We start from the raw sequence: 25994 nt of genomic DNA, 5'->3' as shown, positions 1-25994 counted from the left end.
AAAACCGCACAACACAGACCTTCAGTGCCTGGCCCCAGGTATAAGAACGTACACTTGGCATCCCATACGTACAAATTACGTTACTCGCTTAAATAAATCGCTTAGCTATTTGATTAGCCTACACTTCTAGACTGCCCAGCACCATCCAGGTTCAGTTTAAAGCAAGGAGGTCAAACATATATGTATTGTGGTGATAAGGCCCTTGCCTAGCAGAAACCCCAGTGTGACATGGTCCTAAAAGTGATTATGATCATCTTTATTTTACGATTATTATCTTATGAACGCAGGATAGTACGCAGGATAGTATGCAGTATCACTGCTGTTCTTGGAAGGTCAGAACAATTCCTAGGATCCAAACTACAGGAAAGTCTGGTACCACCAATCAAAAGATCCTTCAGATCTACTGCCAACAAAAACCAGATTCCACAGATCTACAACAAGCCCCATTAACAAAATATCACAATACACATTCTCCTGATCTACTTGGTCTAGAGCAGCCTTTTTCAACCTTTTTACCTTAGAGGAACCCCTGAAACAACTTCCCAGTCTAGGGAAACCCTTACTAAAAACTATTTATTGTGAACTAGCGGGAAAAATGCAAAAATTGGTGGTTATTGTGAAAAATGTACCCCTTAGAGCCGGTTCACACAGCGGGTGATGCGAGGCGACACGACTCGCCTCGCCTCGCTCTCGCAAGTCGCCCCCGTTCTGTACAATGGAACCGTTCTGAGAGGAGCGACTCGAGTCGCTCCGACTCAGAAAAAAGGTTCCTGTACTACTTTTGGGCGACCTCGGGGCGACTTGCATTGACTTCTATACAGAAGTCATTTGCAAGTCGCCGCTGAGGCCGCGGCAGGTCGCGGCGAGGCAAGTCGGAGTCGCCTCGCCTCGCCTGCTGTGTGAACCGGCCCTTACAGTGATGGTCAGAATTCCAGCTAAAGGATGGTTCAGTGTCTTGCGGCTGGAGGTGGTGGCTCCAGAACTGTGCAAAGACCAACACATAGTAACCAAATCTCAAGGTACCCCAAGTAAACCTCTAAGGATCCCTTTGAAGGACCTCTGAAAGGAGTGGCCTACAGTACAGAAGCAGTATCTATGGATGCACCCCATCAGACCTGTCCACAGCAGGTTTGTTTCTAATGTACAGATAAAGAATACAGTCGACAGAATTAAAGCAGATTATCCTGATCCTATAGATCAGTGATAGGGAACCTTGGCATCCCAAATGTTGTGGAACTACATTTCCCATGATGCTCACCTACACTGCAGCGTGCATTAGCATCATGGGAAATGTAGTTCCAAAACATCTGGGGTGCCAAGGTTCACCATCACTGCTATAGATTTATAGTACAAGCATACAGTACAATCCCAAATGATTTACAGAACAGGGATCCCCGATCTCATTGATTCATAGCAACTATATACAATACAGGGATACCCCCGATTCTAAAGATCCACAGAACAGATAAATAGAGCACAGATAGCTCTGATCCTAAAAAACTTTACACAGGTATCATTGATTATCCTATATGACTACAGTAAAGATATAGAGCACAGATACCCCTGAGCCCACAGATCTACAGGACAGATATACAGGATACCTCGGACCCCATTTCTGCTCCACTATGGTATAGATACTTTTTTCTTTTTACAGGTATATGAACAGATATTTTCCTTTATGTGTGATCTATAGCCATATAATATATCTATCAGACTCCTCATACCTGCAGCAGACACACCTTGCAACCACAACACACGAGTAAAGCAGCTCCCAACAGTACACATCTACAACACAGACAACCACAAACCCTGTACAAACTGCAGTATGAGAGGCAGCCCCACGAGCCCAAACACTGAAGCACCCCATATATTCCTGTATCCCACAGATGAAGCATCTCTTAACCAACATATTCACAGGGAAATACATCCTGACCCCTATGAAACTCACATCACAAAATTTACCAGCACACTTACCAGCTAGTCTGCAAACAAACCAAATTGACCCGGTCTAAAGATTCACATTAAAAGACAGAGGGTTTCGTTGATACATTTGCAAATATATGTGGTACCCTGGATTACGAGCATAATTCGTTCCAGAAGACAACAGGGAACAGAGTGTTTCTGAATGGCTCTGAGTGCATCCAAGTGGCTCAGAGTGTCACCGGCGCCCCCTGTACCTCAATGTGGTATTGCACACCCCAGAGGCTTGAATCCTGCTCGTTTTGTGGGACAACACTCGCAAACCGAGTCAGGATTTTAAAAATAATAATAGCTCGTATTGCAAAACACTCGTTAACCGCGTTACTCGCAATTCGAGGTATTACTGTAGTCCTAACTCTATATTTTTGAGAGTCTCCAAGTTGGAGCATATATAGGAGTGGAATAATTAAAGGGGTTGTAAAGGCAGAAGGTTTTTTTTATCATCTTAATACATTCTATGCATTAAGATAAAAAACCTTTTGTGTGCTGCAGCCTCCCCAGTAACCCCCTAATTACTTACCTGAGGCACCTTCTCTCTCCAGCGATATCCACGAGTGTCTTGGCCATCCAGGACTCTCTGCCTGATTGGCCGAGACACAGCAGTGGCGCCATTGGCTCCTGTGGCTGTCAAAGTCAGTCAGCCAATCAGGGAAGAGGGGGGGTGGGGCCGGGCCTCCATGTCTGAATGGATACACAGATCTCTGACTCTGCTCGGGTGCCCCCATAGAGAACTGCTGGCTGCGGGGGAAGTAGATAGGAGGGAGGGGCCAGAAGCAGCAAAGAGGGACCTGAGAAGGGGAGGGTCAGGGCTGCTCTGTGCAAAACCAACTGCACAGAGGATGCAAGTATAACATGTTTGTTATTTAAAAAAAATAAAAATCGAACCTTAAGTGCCGGTTCACACTACCGCGACTTGTCAGGCGACTTAGCCGCCTGACAAGTCGCGCTCCGTTCTGTACTACGGAACCGTTCTAATAGGAGCGACTCAAGTCGCTCCGACTTAGAAAAAGGTTCCTGTAGTATTTTCGGGGCGACTTCAGGCGACTTGCATTGACTTCTATACAGAAGTCATTTTGCAAGTCGCCGCTGAAATCGTGTGCAGGTCGCGTCTGTGAGACGCGCTGCAAGTCACGTCGCCCCTGTGTGAACGGGCACTTAGTGTCACTTTGGCTCCGGTGTAAATTGTCCCAGTGTGTGTGTATAAATGTGAGTTAGGGGCCTTGCATTGTAAGCTCCAAGAGGGCAGGGACTGATGTAAAGTGCTCTGTAAATTGACAGTGCTATATAAGTACCTGAAATAGATAAATATCCAAATGCTCAAATGAAAGGAATGTATAGGCAAGCTAATTGTGCGATCAGATTGCAAAGTGTGGGACTATCGAAACCGTTTGCCGACCAGCCGTCGTCATCTTACTGCGGCAGGTTGGTACGGCTGCATAAATCGCTGTAGCTGTACTTCCGCTGCTTTAAGAGCAATCGCAGGTCAGCGGACATCGCAGCTGCTTTAATCGCTCCACAGAAGAAAGAATGGGGATCTGTCAATGTAAACAGATTCCCGTTCCGACAGGGAGTAGAGAGATTGTCTGCTCCTAGTGATCAGGAACAGCGATCTCTCTGTACGCCCTGTCAGTATACTCCCCCCAGTTAGAAACAACTCCCTAGGGAACACAATTAACCCCTCGATCGCACCCTAGTGTTAACCCCTTCCGTGCCAGTGCCATTTATACAGTAATTAATCAGTGGCTATTTTTAGCTGCGATCGCTGTATAAAGGTCACTGGTCCCAAAAAAAGTGTCCGATCGGTCCGCTGCAATGTCGCAGTCCCACTAAAAATTACCGATCACCGCCATTACTAGTAAAAAAAAAAAATGCTAATAAAAAAATGCCATAAATATATCACCCATTTTGTAGACGCTATAACTTTTGCGCAAACCAATCAATATACGCTTATTGCGAATATATGTAGAAGAAAACATTTTAGCCTAAATGAATGAATTTTTTTTTTCTGGGATATTATTGCAAAAGTAAAAAATATTGTCTATTTTTTTGTTTATAGCGCACGAAATAAAAACCGGAGAGGTGATCAAAAACCACCAAAAGAAAGCTCTAATTTGGGGGGGGGAAGATGTGTTTGTGTATGTCTTCGCAATTGTCAGTTAAAGTGACGCAGTGCCGTATTGCAAAAGAATGGTCTGGTCATTAAGGGGGTAAATCCTTCTGGGGCTGAAGTGGTTAAAGAGACTATACCATCAGATGTGTGACCTTCAAAACCTGCATCCGTCACACCCAGAGGCTTGATGGTACCGATACTTCCCACCTATACAGCATTACAATGGAGACTAGTCATAGTTAATGAAGTGAAAATATAGACATCATGAAATATAACAAGTGTATAGAAGACGGGGCTCTAGACATCCAGGATGCTGCATTCCCGAGGTCTCCATAGGAGACAGAGGCAGTAAAACAAGTAGGGAGCGTGTTCTAACAAGTGCTATACATCAGAGACCTAACGTCTCCTGGAAGTGCATGTATGTAATGCCGCACTCACATGTACAGTGCAGCCCGGGCAGGGAGACGGAGCTGCTTGTCCCCTCTTTTCTTCTTCATCTTCAGACGTCATCCATGGACATGGGTGAAGGACAGGTGAGGACACATGGAGCAGGCTGTGCAGGGGGTGAGTCTGCAGTGCTTGTTTGTGACGGAAATCCCAAATCCCATCACTATGGAGCTTTGGGCAACACCTAGCTGCGCTCCTCCTACCTTCACCATAGTACAGCCCGCTCCGACTCCTATAATTAAGCCTCATTCTCGTCAGGCTATGCCACAAAAACACCAATCCACAAAGCATTCCCTTCCTTGTAACAATGACGGGGATCAGACACCATCGTGTACACATTCCTGCAATGTTTGCTGCATGATGCATCATTTACATGAAAAGACAGCAGGCTCCGTACGGATGACACAAAACTTTCCAACAGCAAATGGGCTGGTCCATCAGAAACCGCTTGTATTTTATAAAGTCTATTGTATGCCACATACAACATACACATACTACATATATACAGGGAAAACACTACATGTATATCCAAGGAACCAATAAAAATGGCCATAAAGCAGCAAAGTGGATTGACCCATTGAGTCCTGGAATCAGCATATGACAGGGGCTGCATGCTGGGTGCTGGATGCTCACAATGGTATAATGCCTTCTACGCCCATCAGCATTAGAACCAGAGGAGCTTACAATCGCATGTCCCCATCACACACACACCGAGCAATTTTGCTGAGATGTCCAATTAACCCAACAATATGATCTCTCATTGTTTAAAGGGAACGGGAGAAACAAAAGATAATGTGTGTAAATAGAAGTATAATAATGATCAGGTCCACTGAGCCACCAATTTATCCCATTGCCTGATTAGTAAAAAAATCATCTACCTTCTGAGTGCTAAAACTGTGATAAGTACACCGTCCTTAAAGCCGAGCGTTACTCAGGACAACGTGATACAAAATTATGTTCTGTAGCAAGGAACATACACGATACTGTCAAACGTATTGGGACGGCTGCCTTTACACGTACATGAACTGTAATGGCATCCCAGTCCTAGTCCGTAGGGTTCAATATTGAGTTGGCCCACCCTTTGCAGCTATAACAGCTTCAACTCTTCTGGGAAGGCTTTCCACAAGGTTTTAGAGTGTGTATGGGAATGTTTGACCATTCTTCCAAAAGTGCATTTGTAAAGTCAGGCACTGATGTTGGATGAGAAGGCCTGGCTGGCAGTCTCCTCTCTAATTCATCCAAAGGTGTTCTATCAGGTTGAGGTCAGGACACTGTGCAGGCCAGTCAAGTTCCTCTACCCCAAATTCACTCATCCATGTCTTTATGGATCTAGCTTTGTACACTGGTGTGCAGTCATGTTGGAAATGGAAGGGGCCATCCCCAAACTGTTCCCACAAAGTTGGGAGCAGGAAATTGTCCAAAATGTCTTGCTATGCTGACGCCTGAAGAGTTCCCTAAGGGGCCTGAAGAGTTCTCTTCACTGAAACTAAGGGGCCAAACCCAACCTCTGAAAAACAACCCCACACTATAATCCCCCCTCCACCAAATAATTTGGACCATTGCACAAAGCCAGGTCCATAAAGACACGGATGAGCGAGTTTGGGGTGGAGGAACTTGACTGGCCTGCAGAACTAAACCCATCGATTTAACAGTTTTTAAAAAACAGTTCCTGGAATTGCCGGGATCGCTGACTGTCACAATTGCTTGTGTCCTCAAACAAACTGTCTAACCATCAATTGGCTGATGTCATAACTGATCACATGTGCATCACCATGGCAGTTGCAGATCAAACAGAAGCAGCTTCCTTGGCTGTAAAGCATAGGAGGGCATAATTCTGCTGTAAGGGTCGATTCACACCATGCCCACACATGAACAGCATGTCCGTGTTCGATTAATACCACATCCAAAACACACTCCATTTGTAATCTGCATTAGGTGTCATGAGAAAGGCAACGACACCAAACGCAGGCCCCAAATGCAGTGCGTTTGCCTGCACCGGATCGCACGGTACTTTTGTATCATGTGATCCCGTTACAGTGCATTTTAAAGCAGTAGTAAACTCTTTACACACATTATTCATTTTAATAAAGCTTACCTGTAGGTAAGATGAATATCTCCTAAACATGCACAGTTTAATAGGTATTCTAGCGAGCAGCAGTCGGTCACATCACTAGTGCATGCACTCTGAAGGAACAGAAAACCTGTGCCATTCATTCAGAGCTGTGTGCCATGGCTGAGGCTCCCACACATGCACAGAATTGACGTCATCAGGGCTTGGCCACTCAAGTGGCTGCAGCCCACAAACCCAGAAGTTAGACCGCTGGAGGGCTTAGTTTCAAGCTAAGCCTTTCATAATGTGCTAGTATGTGGTGCATACTATCACATTATGATATTGGCCTGCAGGAGGAAACATTTTCTTTAATGTTCAAAAGTTTACTACCACTTTAAACCACTTGCTGACCGCTCTATAGCAGTTTTACTGCTACAGGGTGGCCGGGCTGTGCAGGGAGTGTGAGCTGCCGGTGGCTCACTCCTGCAGTGATTCTACACAGTGGGAGCTGATCAGCGGGTCCCACGCACCCAATGTCTGCCCGCACCTGTGGATCATTCTGTACACAGGCAGAACAGCCATCTGCCTAAGTAAACAAGGCAGATCGGACTCCTCTAATACTATAGCTGCTGACTAATACTTACCAGTGGCTGGAGACCGATGCTGTCTTCCTGTAGCCGGTTCTTCTAACCGCTGCATGTCCTCAGTGCCACTACCTTGGATTTGGAAGCTGGCTGTGACTTCCTGAGGAATCACAACTGGCTCCTCACTGCGCAGATGGAGATCGCACAGTCCTGTAGCCTTTTAAGATGAGTTGTGTGTCCCATGTGGTTGCGGGCAGGGGGCCGCAAACACATGGGACACAACGCATAAAAAAAAAAAAAAGGGGGGGGATGGGGAGAAGGAATGGTGGAACTTTCACTTCCTATAACACCCATTTCTGTTTTTTGCCTTTATAATTTCAGTAAATACGTGTACTCTTGGCAGTCTTCTACAACTGCTTCTTTAGCTGCTCAATTAATGCTATCCCTGGTCTTAGATTCGTAGTAGAATTGAGCTCTCAACAACAAAGCTCCCAAGCAACCCAACCTATGGCAGATATTATTCAAAAGGACAGCCAGTGAGAATGGCCAGAATAATGGCTGGGCTATGGGAGCCTACAGGTGACATCATGGCTCCTGGAATTTCCAGCTGTCTTTGAGTGCTCCTAGAGCTGATACAGGAAAATTTTCCAGCTTAGCGGTTTGACAAAAGTTGATATAAAGAACAGGGAGGGTCACACAGACTGAAATTTGTCCTTCGTCCTTGGGTGAGGCTTTCAGGGTCACCCACCATTTCAATTTTGAGCAGTCTGAACCTTCAGGCCTCAAGCCTCGTGATTCAGGCTAAAGCTGGCCATATGCCGACCAAAATATGGCCAGTCCAGCAGGAAGCACATGAATTTCAATCAGTGTGTGGAAGTTCCTGTTCAACAGAAGTCCATTGTTTGATGTTGGAAAATTTGTCTCGCTCAGCGGATACAGCAAGCTTAACCTGGCCATAGGTGATGGAAAATCGGCTGGACCAATAGGCCTGGTTGAAGCATGATCCATCTATAGTCGTTTGTGCTCATTAGAAGTCGATCTAATGATTGGTGTCTCTGGAATGGGAATGTTGGAAAACTTTAAATTTGATAAGTGCAATCAGTCTGACAATGGAGGTGTCCCTGTGGTTATAAGACAATGGCACAGTGGAGAGGATTCCTCCATCCACCTTGCTAGTGTGGATGGGAGAATCTGTTTATTTTTATTTTTTTTCTATTAGCCCGCTGGCTGACAAAAAAAAAAAAAAAAAAAAAAAAAAAGATAGCTAAATCTATGGGCAGCTTTAGACTGAGGCCACCGTATGGCTGCCTGGTGCTCCCTGTCAGAAAGGTATGCAGAGTTTCACAGAGTGTCAGAGCTGGTAATACAGCTACAGCCAGACTGGGTGGGTGGGCCCGGCTCCTTATCTACTGCCTGCGACATTCCTTATTAATCGCCACAAGAAGTGCACAAACCTGTTCTCTTCTCATAAAGCACACAGGTGAACAAAAGCCAGCCACAGCCAATGACATGATCACATGAATGCCACAAATAGCTGGGACACTTCAGTCAAATACGCAGTGATGGCACCTGGGATCCAAGAATAGAAACATTACAGAAAATCAACAGGTCCACGCCTTGCCTTGACACCAAGCGACATCTTCACGCTCCAAAAATAATCCATAATCCCCACACATCCACTACCTAAAGGCCCTGCAATCTGGTTTTCATGAACTCATTTCTTACTGCGTTCTTCTGCCATCTTGTAAGGTCCGTGAACTCCTGAACATCTCCTTTCCTGCTCACTTCTGTTTGAAGCAAGCAGTGCATATTAGTTTCGGTCAAGTACACTGCTTTATGTATGCTACAAATCTCAGAGTCCACTCCAGGAGCAAGCGAGGGTGGCTACATTGCAATATACATAGTTGGTCAGGTTGAAAGAAAAAAAGCCACGAGTCCATCTAGTTCAAAAAAACAAAAACAAAATCCTACGATCCCATATACAAAATCCTTCACCCACAGTTGATCCAGAGGAAGGCGAAAAAAGCTGCCCGTACAATTTACAATCCGGTTTTACAATGTCCTTTGGATGCGGCAAATCCATGAAGACAAATCTAAACAAATCTAAACAATACGTTCAGCTTGTATCCAACCAGTCAGGTCCTTGAGCTATAGGGTTGAGGGTAGATCTAAACGAGACTGTACAATCTGATTGTACAGCTTATGATCATCTTAAAGTTGGGTACACAATATTCATTTGTTGTTTTTATTGTTCAGTTGGTTAAATGAGATGCAGATTCCTGCAGCCACACAGGGAAGGTGGATCCAGGATTCCCCCCAGTAGGGCCTCCTCCACAGTCATAATACACAGATTAGCACTGTAGCCATTGGCTGCAGACCACTGATCGGAGAAGGTTTTCCAGTTGAAACGATCGGCTTCTGTCGAACGTGGAGAACCAAACACAGATACAAATTTGACTGGTTTCTGCTGAACAGGCCGAGTTTCAATCTGTGTGTACCCAGATTAAGATAGCCAAGGAGGTCCTCAAGAGGTATAAGTAGCTGGAGGCATTGTTTCCACATGGGGGCTACCCTAAAAATATGTATTTTATATCGATAAAATGAACCAGTAGCTTGGGCAAACTTCAAGTCCTTCTCAATTCACATTTTCCCCCTGCCTACATGTTCCAGGACTTGAGGATAGGCTATTATGGGAGAGAGCATCATATGCCCAAATACAGAGAAATCCTGGAAATTCTACCTGACACTGGTGGAAAACACGTTCACTTTAACAAACTGAGGAGAAGTCAGAAGTACTCTTCGGAGGGGGTGTACACTGGCGTGAGATGTATGGTTTACACCACATGAGTTCTTCTACAATAGACTCTGCTAGTCATAGATGTGACAAAGAACTCTGCAATTCCAAATACGTAGCTTTATGTAACATCTGTGGTTTAATAAAGTGACATTGTAATTGACCAAGTGATCTGATCCTGGCAATAAATCAGATGGGCTGGGTTATATAAACTAGAGGTTAAGGAAAGTGGAAGTACTGCTAATATTTGAGCAAAGCTGCAGCTAATTACAGCGTCCTGCGGGATATAAATTTGAACATCGCAATTTTTATTCTGTAATGATGTCCCCAGTGCCGTCTGTCAGAGAGGCTCACAACCAGAGAAGGAGCAGGGTCCTTCACTGAGGAGAAGGATCAGTTCTCAGACATGACATTCAGGAAAGGAGAAACGCAAGAACACACAGTGCATTCGATTCCAATTTTCTAAGGGTCACTGAAATGGCCCCCGGTTCAGCAGCACCCCACAAAATGCAGTGGAAAAAGGGAAAGGACCTGGAGTGGAGAATCCACACACCTACAACCCAATGAGAGCCTCAAATGTCCAAGATAATGATAAAATTGATTTGTAGCAGAATAGAGTCAATGCGTTCCATGAGGCCAAACAATCCCACTTCATCAGGGCTCAGTGAATAGCAGGAGTGCTCAGGGTGGTGTGTTTTTGACTTTGCAGGAGGTTTCTCCAGGCTTGACATAGAATTTTAAATAGCCAGAGCTCAGGAGCTTTCAGGCTATTTCACACGTCTGGCTGTGGTTTGCAGTCCAGGGTCTGGTGCAATTTTGTTTACTGGTTCAGGTGCGATTCGGGTGTGGCTTTTTACTTGAATTTATACCTAAACTGGACCGCAGCCATCCCGGACATGTGTGAACTGGCTACAATGGAGCCGGTCTGGTTCACATGTTATGCGAATCGGATGCGATTAAAAATGCATCCAATACGCATATAAGTGAACCGAGCCTAAAGAAAAAGTTTGGGGTATTTAAATATACACATCTATACTCACCTCTGCTGTATGCTGCTACAGCTGTCCCACACACTCTCACATGACTGCCGATTGCTCAGCTCTCAGTCTCCTCGGAGCAGAGGGAAGTCACTGCTCTCCACTCTGCCCCACCAGTGCTCACTAGAGTGCTAGGCTGGAGATGAGAAGGGCACAGCTGGCTTCAACTCTCAGATGTGCGCTAAGAGCCAAAGCCAGCTGTCAATTAGGCAGCTGGGTGGATCCTAACAATATGGCCTATGTCAGCTACAGCAGACTTTAACCCTCTGTCAACTGATTCTGGGTCACAAGAATAAGTGCACTCCTGTGACCCAGAAGAGAAGCATAACCAAAACGTGTTGGCCATACTTCTCTTTTAAAAATGGTGCTGCTTGACTGCTGGGCAGAAAAAAGGGAACCATACATCTCCGAAACTGGTGGATGAGAATAGCTGTCAGACATTGCTGCATGGGCTGGAACTAACTTCTACCCTGTGTGTCAATCCTGGGAAATCTGCTGAAAAGCCAAAACACACTCCACCCTGAGCACGCCTGCTATTTCCTAAGCCCTGATGAAGGGGGAGTGCGTTTGGCCTCCAAAACGTGTTGACTATTTTGCTGAATCCATTTTCTCATTAAATCACCTTGGACTGTCTGGCGCAGTCATTGGTTGTATGATTCAGAAAAGGAGGATAGCTTTGTGCACATGAATCAGAGCTGGCAAGCCTATACACAAGTCCTGGTTGGGCAGAACCCTTCATCTGGTTAAGAAGTTTGTGCTATAGTCCCAGGTATGCTGGCCAGTTACCAAATAAACTACATCTACTTGGTAGGGTGGGTGGGGTGGGAAACTGAGCCAAGAGGGACATAGAAATCTGTGACTGTGGCTACTTGCCTCTAACTAGTAAGAATGAGCTCCGGCGTGTTCGCATGCTCCATGTGCAGAGCCCGCCAGGAAGTTGGCGCAGCGCTGCGCTAATCACAGGCAGTGAGACATTGCCCAATCTCTGCAGCCGCGCATCGGGCAATGTCTCACTGCCTGTGATTAGCACAGCTAACGACTTCCTGGCGGGCTCTGCAGGTGGAGCGTGCGAACACACCTGAGCTCATCCTTACTAACTAGTAAAACAGTTATTCTGGGATAAAAGGAGACAAGGAGATGGCACTGGATGTAGACCCACATATGCTGTATGAATTATACTTACCTGAGCCAATATCTTGATCCAGCTCTGTGATTAAGAGCAGAGGCGCTCTTGGTTCTCTTCATCTGCACTGGCTCTCACTACTGTCACTTACAGCCAGTGAGGAGGATGCAGGGGTGGGGGATGAGCTGCGCTGTGAGCGTCTATGGCAGTGATGGCGAACCTTGGCACTCCAGATGTTTTGGAACTACATTTCCCATGATGCTCCACTACACTGCAGAGTGGATGAGCATCATGGAAAATGTAGTTCCAAAACATCTGGGGTGCCAAGGTTCGCCATCACTGGTCTATGGACATGCAAAGCCGGCTCGGAAGTGAGCCCACAAAAGTGCCCCCTTAGCAAGCAGCTTGCTATGGGGTCACTCGGCGGGGGGAGGAGCCAGGAGCGCCAGCGAAGGACCCCAGAAGAGGAGGATCGGGGCTGCTCTGCACAAAACCATTGCATAGAACAGGAAAGTAAAACATGTTTGTTATTTAAAGAAAAAAATGAAATGTAATCCTTTACAATCACTTAAAGTGCTCAGCTTTCTTAGAGGTCTAACAGATAGGAAAACGATGAGGCTGATAAGTCCCCTTTTACCTGTGCTTCAAACCGGTTGCTTTGCCTTATTTGCCTAGGTCAGTGATGGTGAACCGCGGCACCTCAGATGTTTTGGAACTACATTTCCCATGATGCTCCACTACACTGCAGAGTGCATGATCGTCATGGGAAATGTAGTTCCAAAATATCTGAGGTGCCAATGTTTGCCATCACTGGCCTAGGCAATATACAGACTGCAGTATATCTTAAAATAAATACTAGTAAGGCCCCTTTCACACTAACGTCCCGTTCAGGCCCGCCTGTCAGTTTTTCAGGCGGACCTGAACGGGTGCTCCATAGAGCTCTATGGAGCGTCGGATGTCAGCGGTGACATGTCCGCTGACATCCGACCCGCTCCGATCCGAAAAAGTGTGACGGAGGAAAAAGCTATTTTTCCATCCGTCTGCGGATCGGATGACGACGGGCACTGCGGTCCGTCGTCATCCGATCTCCCATAGGGGAGAGCGGCGCTGTGACAGGTCCGTCCCTGCACAGTGTGCGGAGACAGACCTGTCATCTCCCTGCTCAGCGGGGATCGGCGGAGTGATCCCCGCTGAGCAAACGGACATCCACGGGGCGGATCAGAACTGATCCGCCCCGTGTGAAAGGACCCTAAGTAGCTTATAACTTCACTGGGGGTTTGTAGGAGCGGTGTCATGTCTGCACTTCCTCTATCCCAGTGATAATATATAATCAATAATTTGAATGCTATACCATTTACTACCTGTCCGAGGTTCTAATCCCCCACAATGTTTTTTTTTTTTGGATTTGTTCTAAAATGATTTTGAAAATGTGTTATGTGGCCATTTGATATGCAAATAGTGCTTGACAGGGTTGTCCTTTAAATTGCATTCACTCTACAGACTCTTCCAGAGGAAGGAGGGGGAGGGATTCTTTTCACAATAAAATCTGAACTGATTAGGCAGCCGCTGCGTCAGTTCTATACATACTTCACTAAACCCGACAACCTGAGAGCTCTTAATCTCTTGTTTATGAAATAAGCTCCTGCTGCTTCAAACGTCACTGGTAATGGGGTGCAGGGTCTGCTGTTCCCGTACCTCGGAAGTCAGCTCTACTCTGCATTTCATACAAAAAGACAAAATGTAATAGAAGGACAGCTACAGTAACAAAGCACTAAAAGCCAATCAAGTGGAAGACAAGGCTTGATACAACATATTAGATTAGCGATTAGCAATTCTGTCTTGCAGCACTGGGGTTCGGATTTGAAATCCCTGCCAAGACACTATCTGCATGGAGTTTGCAAGTTCTCACTTGGGTGGGTTTCCTTCGGGTACTCCAGTTTCCTCCCACATTCTAGATACATACTGGAAGGTTAACTGGCCCTAGTACATGTGAGCGGGTCTAAAGATCCCAACTGCAGCCTCCTAGACAGACTCTGGGAACCCTCCATGGAGCTCTGGTACTCATTCAGTGCATGGAGCCAATGACAGTGTTCCGAGGTTTGTAGCACACGAAAGAACGCGATGTGGTCCTGGAAGTGGGAAAAGGTGAGAGACTATATCAACACACACATCACATTTTATTTTTATTTTATTGGTTGAACTAGATCTAGCTCTAACCATGAGCTTCTCTAAAAAATAAAAACTCACAGAACTCAATGTGCCCGGCGCCCTGCATGGAGATTGGGGGCTGGACGCATAGAGATTAGGGTGTGGCGGCTTGTCCATAAGGGGTGCATCTATGCGCCTGGCCCCTAATCTACATGCAGGGTGCCGGACGCATAGTGTTCTATGGTTATTTTCTTTTTTTTTGGTCTCCTCACATGTGCGGCAGGTTTGTAAACACTCTGAAAAGCAATCACCGTAAGATCACTTTTCAGAGACTGTTTTAAAGATGGTTGACATGCGTTCAGGAAGTACATAGTTAGATTGAAAAAATACACAAGTCCATCCACAAAAAAAAAAAAATATAATATAATATACAATCCCATATACCCAATTCTATACCCACAGTTCATCCAGAGGAAGGCAAAAAAAAACAGCAGAGCATGATCCAATTTGCTAAACCAGGGGAAAAAATTCCTTCCTGATCCCCCGAGAGGCAATCGGATTCTCCCCAGATCAACTTTTACCTATAAATGTTAGTACCCAGTTATATTATGTACACTTAGGAAAGTATACAAGCCTTTCTTAAAGTGATCTACTGAGCTGGCCAGAACCAGCTCTGCAGGGAGTCTATTCCACATCGTCACAGCTCTTACTGTGAAGAAACCTTTCCGTATTTGGAGATGAAATCTCTTTTCCTCTAGACGTATAGAGTGCCCCCTTGTCCTCTTTGTTGATTGTAAAGTGAATATATGGACCCCATGTATTTGTACATGTTGATCATATCCCCCCTTAATGTCCTCTTCTCAAGAGAGAATAAATTCAGTTCCTCTAATCTTTCCTCCATAGCTGAGCTCTTCTGAGCCACTTATCAGTTTTGGTTGCCCTTCTCTGCACTTTCTCCAGTTCCCTTATATTCTTTTTGAGAACCGGTGCCCAAGTAATATGATGCCTTCTGAACTCCTGTTCTTATGATCCCCAAAGGAGATTTTTACACAGAAATTTTACCTGGCAAAGGGTTGCGGTGCAGTCTTATTGATTTATATGGGGTGCAGATGGCATCCCCACTACCAACCGCAACATGCTGTATAATATTTGCCGCAGCCTGAATCAATATATATATATATATATATATATATATATATATATATATATATATATATATATATATATATATATATATATATATATATATATACACGTGTCTGCTGGCCATGGTATCTTGCCCGTAAGCAGTCAGAAAGTGGTAAAAACATGGATCAACCACCTACCCACCAAATGTGTGAACAAGGCCCTAGGAATGCAGCACTGTGGGAGATCACAGGAAGTCATCAACTGGCAGGATCAACATGTAATTCTTGCACTTAACAGATGGAACATAACATTTTCAAAGGCATATTTGACAGGCCAAAAGAGACGTTAGTTTTTCGGGTTTACATACCCGTTACTGGGCTGTGTAGTTATGGGTCTCACTTGGAATACCTGTTGAAAGTACTGAGGGTCTTACAGACATCTGTGTGGTCGTACGCGATGCGTGCATGGGTACTCTTTTTCTAGGTATTTTACATATTAAAAGGCAATGTACTCTGATTAGACCCTCATGCTGAACTTGCACAGGAAAAAAAAAACCCAGTAGTTTTTACTAATCAGTCTCATTGAAACAATCAAACCGCTCACAATCTGTATGTGGCCAGTGACAGAAGGCACAGACGCCGAATGTGGCCTTTTATCCCTTTTATTGTAATAGAAACCAAATCACACTTCTAGAATGCCCCCTTCCGCTGCCTGCGTAGGAGCCCGGGAGCAGCCAATTAAGTCGGACGCGGTGGAGCGATATTTATAGCCTCAGTATTTTCAGAAAGGAGGCAGGCCTGTGCACGGTGACTGCGAAAGGTTCCAGCAAATCTACCACATACATCAACCCCCGTTCTAGGCACAGAAGGAATAATAGCCTCCTGCTAGCCATAAAACCGTGTTTTCAATGGACCGCTGAGCACAAAACCACACAAAGCAGATGACAAGAATGTGTTGGGAAGACAAGCAGTTTATTGTGGCTTTGACATCACAGCGCACACTGCGCCAAGGCATATCCACATGCAGGTGTACTCCATGCACTAATGCAGCACAAATCCTTATTTAGAACCATCCATCATAGTAGAACGCGCACACGAGAAGCTCCTATCACCAGTTCACTTCCAGTCAGTCGCTATTAATTAGCAGGGATACTGTATTCCCCGCATCTCATGCTGCATCTCTAAAGAAGAGCCTTCAACACTGAGACGGATTCGCACACGCATCAACGCATCTGTCATCTGCGTGATGGATTCGTCTAATCGTAATAGACTGCTCACTAGGGCTACAAACACAGTTTGTCCTTTATAAGAAGCTGGGTGTGGTGGGGAGATTTCTAGCAGAAGAAAACACTGACCACTTGCTGGAACTGCCAAGGATCAATATAGTGTTAGATCAAGGGTAGAAATGATGTTTAAAGGAACCTACACCTAATGAAAGAGGATAAGAAAAAGCCTTCCTTTTGTTCTACCAACAACCCTCCCTTTTCAAAGTACCCATATAGCGACTTTCTAAAAAGTCATCATTTGTTTACAGCCAGCCACGCCTCTCTTTGTGACAGTTCTCAAGCAAGGAGGCGGAGCACTGCATTGTGGGAGGTGCTAGGGTGGAACCAAGCTCTATACCCAGGGATATGCAATTAGTGGACCTCCAGCTGTTGCAGAACTACAAGTCCCATGAGGCATAGCAAGACTCTGACAGCCACAAGCATGACACCCAGAGGCAGAGGCATGATGGGACTTGTAATTTTGCAATAGCTGGAGGTGCGCTAATTGCATGTCCCTGCCCAATACCCAGGTGTTCAGGGATTTATACTGCAGCACATGGGGGCTTCAAAGTATGGGATTAGGAGCTCCTCGTACAAACTTCCATCTCACTTCACATTTGTTTAAAATATCTTTCTTTGTTAGGAACAGATATGATCAACACGTTTCAGGGGAAAGCACCCCCTGTTCTTCAGGGCCTGAACAATGATGCATACCGGCCTGACATGAGGCTAAATTGAAGTGTAGCTAAGAGCAATAATTTTTTTTTCCATCTTTAATCCATTGGGGAGATTTCCCTTCACTTCCTCTGACACAGCCAAACAGGAAGTCAGAAAAAAGAACTCTCAACTTGAGGGAATCCCTGTATGTCTCCATTGGAAGATTTCCCTTCTATTAGTCCTCATACATAGTTAGTCAGGTTGAAAAAAAGACACAAGTCCATCCAGTTCAACCATATAATACACACTGGATGTTTTGATAACTCTCCTAGACTAGGTTCCCCCTGAGCGCAGAGTTTCGGCAGAAAAAACAGCTGACGGTTTGTAAAAGTGCTAAACTCATTTATGTGCGTCATGCAGCTGAGCGTTAATTTATTTCATTGGCCAGAATAATCATTTATTCTGGGTATTGAAATAAATCTAATATTAAAATAATAAATAGCAAAGCAATAAATGCACCTAGCATTAAACATGCATTTATGTGTATTTACAGGTATCAAGCATTTGTCTGTCTCTAAAACTCCTCTAAGGTCTGGTTCACACCTATGCAGGCTGCATTTTATATATTCCAGGTGCATTTTGCATTTTTCAATATACGATCCAATGAAGTCTATGGAACTGAAATCTGAAAAAAGTCCCCGGCCCTTTCCATAAAACACACAGGTGTGAACGTGAGCCATAGGAAACCATGTTAAATGGACTGTAGTGTGTTTCTGCAAAACTGAAAATGCACTAAAAAATGCATAGGTGTGAACCAGGCCTAAAAGTATACGTGTGTATGGACACATAGGTACCATGCTGGGGTTTTTAGAGGCAGGGGAAAAAAAATGTCAGATGACCATAAAAGCAGCTGAAAAAATGTCCAGTGTGCATGAGGCCTAAATGTTCTGAAGTCAACCCAAAATGTGTGATTTTCTTTTACTTTCACTTTGGATGATAATGGTACACAGGACAAATAGAGAGGGTGACTTTCTCTAACAAAAAACCTGACAGGGGTTCAAATCCCTCTCCACTCTATGCAAAACTAAAAAAAAAAAAAAAAAATAATAAGTTTTGCCTTTTTTTATACTTTAAAGCCCAACTCTGGGCAAAAAAATAGTTTCCCTTGCTGTGCTCATGAGGGTTAAGTGCTGGTTTTGTCCAGGGTGGAGGAGAAAGACTTATACTTACCCAATCTGCCGCTCCACAGGCAAACGGCACTCCCCTACGATCCAGCGATGGACTGTTCCTGGCGTCCTCATATCCAAAGCAGGTCAGCTGCCTCTGGGCTTGATGATGTCAGAAACAGTCCACCACTCAAGCCCGCTAGAGAAGGGTTGTTGGAGCTGCAAGGAGGTCTCTTCCGGAGCAGGCAAGTATATCTCCTTTCATCTCTCCTCTATACAACAATGAGCAACTAACCCCATGTAGAGCAGGCACATCTCCACTGCAAGGGAAAACTTTTTTTTTGCCTGATGTTCAGCTTTAAGGCAATTGTTTTGTAACAGCATGTACACATCTGGCAGGATCTCTTAGGGCATGTGATGTAGTCTTCCTGATTGCATCAAAATCGTTGTCTCAGCCCTGAAGAAGGGAGTCCATTCCATTGAAACGCATTGGCTGCAATTGTTGTTCCCAACATTTTAAACAAATTGCAAGTGAGATGAGAGTCCGAATTAGGAATTCCATATTACACACCTACACGTTGTCATCTGTTGAGTGACTGGATAAGCAGCCCAGGCCCAGAATTGGGTCCTTTGCATCTACCATAAGGCTCCATTCACACCTGTGCGCCTTGTCATGCCACTTTGGACATCAAAGTCGCATGACAACTCGTTCTCCGTGTTTTCCAATGATAACCATTCATATACATGCAACTTAAAGTTGCAGCGACTTCATGTACTTCTTTGGTCCAGCTTTCATGCAACTTGAGGGACATAAATGTCAATGTTAATCATCAAAAGTTTCATGAAAGTCATACCTGAATGTTATACAATGCAACAGTTGGTCAAAGCCAAAGTCATATCCAAGTTGCACCCATCCAAAGTTGTGCCAAAGTTTCACTCCAAAGTAGGCGCAACGTTGGAGTCGTACAAGTGTAAAGAGCCTTATCAGACTTGGGTGAATACTACACATTCTTTAATACGTTTAAAGTAACCTCTTCCCCCCCCCCCCCCCCTGTCCAGCACCATCGCTCACCTACCAGAACAAAACAGAGGGAAGGTAACCAGGAACCAGAAATGTATGATATGGCTCCATGTGTTACCCATGTGTGCCGTCACCTTCATTTGGAAAACAGTGCGTTTTTGATGATTACCTTGTAAGTCAATAGGCCATGTTGTCATCTCCCAGAATCACAATCTTCTGCCCAAAAACCAGCCTGAATTCCTTCTCTTTGCCAGGAACGATTGACTAACATTCCCAGAACTTCTTGTGGGTGTTTGCAGGCAGCAACATATTGTAGCCGACCACAAAAACTACAGTTTTCAAAAGGCTACCAGTGTTCTACCAGTACAGGATATGTGCTGATAGAACACTAGTTGTTTCCAAAAATTGGTTACCCCCTGCACTTCTTCATCCAAGACCTAAAGAGGAGAGATGAACCGCGGCTTGGATCAGCAGAGAAGGACAATACAACAATACAAGAGTGGTGGGACCAGCCTCCAGTGATGACATTGGTTACGTTGGAACATTATGTCTTAGAAGAGTGTTGAATTACTGATTCCAGAATGACAACACTGATTGCCATTTTAATGGCACAGCATCAGTGTTGTTGCCCTATACAAGGAAGCAACATTGTATTCCAGAAAGGTCAACAGGTATGTACAACGCACTCACACCTACCAATCATGGTGTACATTGTGATTATGTACGATATGATTGTTCTGTGACTTATGTTATTTTGTTTCTCATACATACTATATGAAACAAAGTTTCCACTCTCACATCTATGTGCCGATACCTGTATAAAAGGGACAGAACATCAAATTTACAGCATACTGATCTAAGCTAGCCACCGTATTAAGCAACAGACGTAAATTTGCTTCCATGGGATTAGCCAAGAATTTGGTTTGAAGTTGAAAAACTCCCTTGTACCAAAGTCCCCCTTTATTTCTTATAAGAACGTCACAAGAAAACCTCCTAAGAGCACTCAAGGAGAAAAAAAAGTTACTCTTTAAAATAGAAATCCATTAAAAATAAAAAGTGGCTCAGCGTGTAAGAAAAAGTTTTTTCTTTTAATGGACAATTTTTTATTTTTTTTGTTAAGTTCTAACCTAAAGTTCTTTTTAATGGCTTGAGATAACAAAACACCATCTGGAAGAAATCAATGCACTAAACCTGGACTCAAGTGTATGTAAAACCAAGGAAGGACTGGAACCCGTCAAGCTTTTATTATCCAGAGTACCAAATGGAACTGCTGCTCAAAGCCTGCAATCTGCCCATCTCTGTGGTTGTGGAACGTGCTGATGGAACTCGTCAATGGTCCCCAAATGGAATGAACAAACAAGTCAGATGCACGCCAATTACAGCAGTCGTCACAATTCCGGGACTACATCATGCCAATGACGGCAGTCAATTTATTATTTTGTGGCTACATCACATTAGAGTTTGCTCAGACCAAGTCTAACTCTGACATGTTTTGCCCAAAAAGAACTACCTCATATAATTAAAAGGAGTATAGCCAAAGCTTGTTTCTCCTATGGATCACAAGAGTGCCGATCGTTCTGCACTCCCGTGACCTGTTTTCAGCAGTGGGCTGAAGCCCGCTGTTGGCTGATGTCACCGAGCCGGTCCAGGCTCAGGAAAGATTGCAACAATATTGGCAGGATCCACCCGCATGCCTTGACCGCTGAGAGCCTGAGGGGGCCACTCCTGCCCCCTCCAAAGCCAAGAACTACCGTGAGCACGGGGTGGGCAGAGCAGAGAGCTCTAGGAAAGTTAAAAACAAAAGTTAGAGCCGGCGGGGACCGATGCTGCATCCACATAGGTAAGTATGATCGAAAGAAAAAAATCCCATACTTCTTTTAAGTCCTTTTTGGGTGAAACATGTCAAATTGAGGCCTAGTCTGGGTGCATTCTTGTGATTTCATCTTGGAATAATAAAGCTTTGTGAAGGCTGATGTCACTGGAGTAAGGCCGACCTGTTTGAGTTTTTTTGTCTCCATCCCCGCTAGGGGGATTCCCCCTATTTGTCCTGGTGACCACTCTCACCGAGACATAAAGTGATAGGAAATCCACTTTTAAGAGTTGTCACCAGACAAGAGACCAGGGGAAACTTTCCATAGAGACAACTGTCTAGCAAGGAAATTCCCTTCACTTTGAAGAGATTTCCACTCCTGTTTCAAATACTGCACAGAAAGCTAGGGGAAATCTCCCTAATACTACACAGGCCTGTACAAAATCGCGGCAAAAAACACAGTAAAAATTGCAGCAAAATCGCACGACTTTCTGCCTAAAAGGAAACACTCAGGTGTGAGTGCAGCCTTAAACAAAAAATTGGGGGCTATACATATCATTTAAATATGACGACAAATAATTATTTTTTTTTCACATAGAGAAATGAGATTTTATCCATTTTGTTCAATTTTTTTTTTCTTTTCCAATAGTTTTTGTTTTGAGTTCAGCAATAGAGAAAACATTGTTATAATAAAAGGTAAGAAAAACAGAAATGGAAGGCGTGCACACCTAGTGCATTACCAAAGATAATTTGATAATTAGAAATTTTTATATAAAAGTGGGTACTCACAAAATACAACTGACAAAAGGCCATAAACACAGTGCATGGCCGTGCACAGAACATGGGGTACAGCTAACATGTTTCGGGAGCGCACCCCCTTCCTTACAGCTAGGCTAGTCTTGTACACCAAACATAATAAAACATGTTCACTTCCAAGTAATTCACAGAATTGCAGAAGTCAGAGTTGTTTGTGATTGGTCCATTTTTTTAGGAGGGGAAACAGTCTGACCAGTGATGGTATATTTTCTATGACAGGTCCTCTTTATAAAGGCATCTCTCCCGGCACAGTACCAATCCTTCATCTGTGCTCTCAGCCTTAATCCAGGCCTCATTAGTCTTTACCACGAGTATAAGGCTGGGTTCACACTGCTGCGGTGTACGAGATCGGATGTGATTCGCACCGCAGTGCAAATCACATGCGATCTCTGTGCGATGCGATTTCAGCCATACAGATAGTATGGCTGAATTCGCATTGCATCCGCCCCAAACTCGTACAGGACCCTTTTTTTGGTCCGCAGCAGAATCGGATCGCCTGGGTGTTCATCACACCATGCGAACTGATTTGGAGGTGTCATTAACTTTTCACTGAAACTCCCAGCAGTTCGCATAGGGCAGTGTGAACTGCAGCCGGGAGGCATGCGATGCGGGAACCCGCAGTAGATTTGCAGCGTTCCCGCATCGCAGCAGTGTGAACCTAGCCTAACTCAGGCTTGGGGTACTATGTACAAATGGTTACCCCGAGTGATACTCAGGATGAACCATATCTACGGTACATAGAATTCTGAGCCGGGGTCATTGAGAAGGTTAAATAATGTAGGAAAGAGTAAGATAAACACAGAGTATTGCCGTGTTCAACATTAACACAGGCAAAAATAAAATAGTTAATAGGGCAGGAGGGGTTATTAGTTTTCTTGTTGCCATCTGTGTTCCTATTGGGGAGATTTGCCATTGCCCAAAACAGGAAGTGAGGAAATTCCTGAGAAGTGAGGGTCTCTCTGGTTGTCACCACAACTATTGTCCCAATGGAAGCATTCCCCTCTATTGCTGTTCTGGGGGAAACCCATAATTTGTGCTTAACCTGACAGGGGTTCTAATCTACCTCCACTCTATCCAAAACTAGACCTCCTGTCAGCTTTTGTTGCTGTCTGTTCTTCAGATTTCCCCTCACTTCCTGTCTGGAAAATGGTGTCACAGAACAGAAAGTGAGGAAAATTTCTCTGACAGGACTAGTAAGAACCCGGTGTGTATGTCGTCATTTCCAGGTTCGGCTGTCCAATTTCCCCGACCGCCGTGGCTGAGGAAGAAGCTAATGGACTGTGATCTAACAGACCCCTGATGTCACATTAAAGAGAAGCTGTCACTAGAAATATCCTATCACATAGTGAGCCAATGGTCCTCCATGTGGTTATTTTCATGCTAAATGAAAGCCCCCCATCCAAACACACACACACACACACACACACACACACACACACACACACACACACACACGTGTATGTAAATGCACATGGGTGCTTACGTATGAAAACATTGATTGCTCCACACATATTCCTGTCAAAATCTCTGTATGAGACATGCAGTCTCTAAACTTATGACCTATAACAGCTTCTGAAGTCTCAAATCCAAATGTAGTATCAAAGGTAATTTATATAGCCCCAGAAAAACAAAGTAAAGAAGTTGTTCGTCCCCCCCCCCCCGCCCCAGAGTTCCACTTTAATTATTTCTCAGTTCTCACAGCACTGCCCATAGTATGCTTTGCTCTGCTTTTCACTCCAAAAGGAGAGAGTGCAATCGTTTATCAGGCTTCATCCAGAGTCAGTATTTGCACTGAGATAACATGTGGATCCTGGTGCTTGGGAAGCTCCTGGTTGTGTTCACAAATGTCTGACAGATCAGCCTCTGCTATAGACTCCGACCTTGTGACAAGGGAAATTCTTCCTCCTGTCTACAACAGTTTGAGGAGATCATCTCAGCCTCAAAGTCCCGTAAATGGAGCTCAAGAGATGCTTTTTCGCAAAAACGATTGTGTTTTTATTATATTGTTGCTGTCAGGAATTTCTTTATGTGGACTTGTAAAGTTATTTAAAGGTCCACATTATGGAAATATCCTCCAAGACACTTTCAGTTGCTCCAAGTGTGTTTTTTATTCTATACAGTATGTCCTAATGCATAGCTCCCAACTGTCCCTGATTTGGAGCAATGTCCCTCTGTCCCTCATTCCTCCTCATTTGTCCCTCATTTTGGTCCGATCTATATAGTTGTATATAAAATACACTTTATCTATCAAAAAGTGTTTTACAGCGCTAAACCTGTCACCTGATTTCTAAATTGCTGCATTTGTAAATTCCAAAAGCCAATATAAAGGAATAGTAGTGGTAGAAAAGCACTTGTGGGTTTAACCAATCTTGTTTTTTTGTACAATTCTCCTTTAAGGGGGTGTGGCAGGGGGTGTGTCCGATACCTGCATACTTTTGTTGATAGGTGTCCCTCATTCCCATCTCAAAAACTTGGGAGGTATGCCAATGGTGGTGCTCCTATATGCTGGAGCAAGACTTTACTTTGCAAAGGTCCTCTAATGTTTTGTGGCTTCCACGTATTTCCACATATGTAACAGAGACCTAGAATTGTATTCAGCTTGGGATAGAAGGGGGCTTCTAATCAGGGACCACTTTGCTGGCTGGCAGGATTAAGTGCAGTGGGGAATTTTTTTTTATTGTCCATTTGCTGCAAATGGCCTCTTCTCACCAATTTAGGGTAAAGCTGGACGGCCATAGTTACATAGTAGATGAGGTTGAAAAAAAAGACAACAGATCGAAAGTCGTCCGAATTTCAATCAACCTAAGGTCAAATCTTTTCGCGGGCAGTCCATCTGCAGAGCGCCTGCTTACAAACAGACTTGCTGGAAAAAGTTAGTTTGATCAATGCTACAGCCAGTACTGCAGTGCTGATCAGTGTATTGTGACAGTGGAGGAGTCCGGGTGCTGCCTCCACTGTCAGAATACAATGACAATGGGGAGGATTCCCCCAGCCACCTCGGCTGTGTAGATGAGAGAATAGGTTAATTTTTATCATTCAGCCCACTGGGAAAAAAAACAAAGCAATGCGTGGCCAGCTTGGGTGTACCACTGTTATGGATTTTGGGGGCATTTATTTTTTATTTTTGGCCCAGGGTTCCCCTTAAAATCCATACCAGACCTCAAGGGTCTGGTATGGATTTTAGGGGCACCCCTATGCCATTTAAAAAAAATAAAAATTGGCTCAGGGTTTCCCTTAATGTCCACATAAGACCTGAAGGGCCTGGTGTGGATTTTAGGGGGGCCCCACAAAATGTTTTTTATTTTGGTTCCGGGCTCCCCTTAATATTCATACTAGACCCAAAGGGCTGGTAATGGACTGGGGGGGGGGGGGGGGGACCCATGCTGTTTTTTTCAATGAGCGTTATCTGTATTGAAGGGATCTGACAATTCATTACAGCCGCGATCAGTTTTAAATACATTTTTTTCCTTTAGAAATGTAATTTTGCTGTGGTACTGTTCTAAACACAGGAAAACTGCACCACTTTACAGGCATACCATAGACACACCCCCCCCCCCCCCCCCCAGGCATGATATTTAACGGAATATTTCATTTTTATTGTTTCACTTTAAGCATGATTAAAATCACTGCTCCCGGAAAAACGTCCGTATTTAAAAGTTTTTTTTTGCACTGATACATGTCCCCTGGGGCAGGACCCGGGCCCCTAAACACCTTTTATGGCAATAACTTACATATAAGCCTTTCAAATTAGCACTTTTGATTTTTCACATTCATGTCCCATAGACTTTAACAAATTTTCTGCCTGTTCAGACTGTACTATATCTCCAGTCTATGACTCCCCAGTCTTCAAACCTCCTAT

The 25994-nt window shown here is 44.4% G+C and overlaps 1 protein-coding gene across 7 annotated transcripts in view; it reads right to left on the bottom strand.

The window, feature by feature from the left end:
• IQSEC2 (IQ motif and Sec7 domain ArfGEF 2) overlaps positions 1–25994 on the bottom strand; it is a 391434-nt gene that overhangs the window by 47843 nt on the left and 317597 nt on the right. Inside the window, exon 1 of one of the 7 annotated variants that reach the window (XM_077478820.1) lies at positions 4529–4703. The exons of the other annotated variants lie outside the window; for them this stretch is intronic. Within the exon in view, the coding sequence (XP_077334946.1) occupies positions 4529–4587 (59 nt within the window). The 5' untranslated portion in view covers positions 4588–4703. Of the gene's footprint in view, positions 1–4528; positions 4704–25994 lie in introns of those variants that run through there. 7 annotated transcript variants of the gene reach the window in all.

The sequence above is a fragment of the Lithobates pipiens genome, unplaced genomic scaffold (genome assembly GCF_037356315.1).
Source record: "Lithobates pipiens isolate NorthernLeopardFrog02 unplaced genomic scaffold, aLitPip1_a1.2 Scaffold_1, whole genome shotgun sequence".
NCBI lineage: Eukaryota > Metazoa > Chordata > Amphibia > Anura > Ranidae > Lithobates > Lithobates pipiens.
This window is presented reverse-complemented; position numbering and strand designations above follow the sequence as displayed.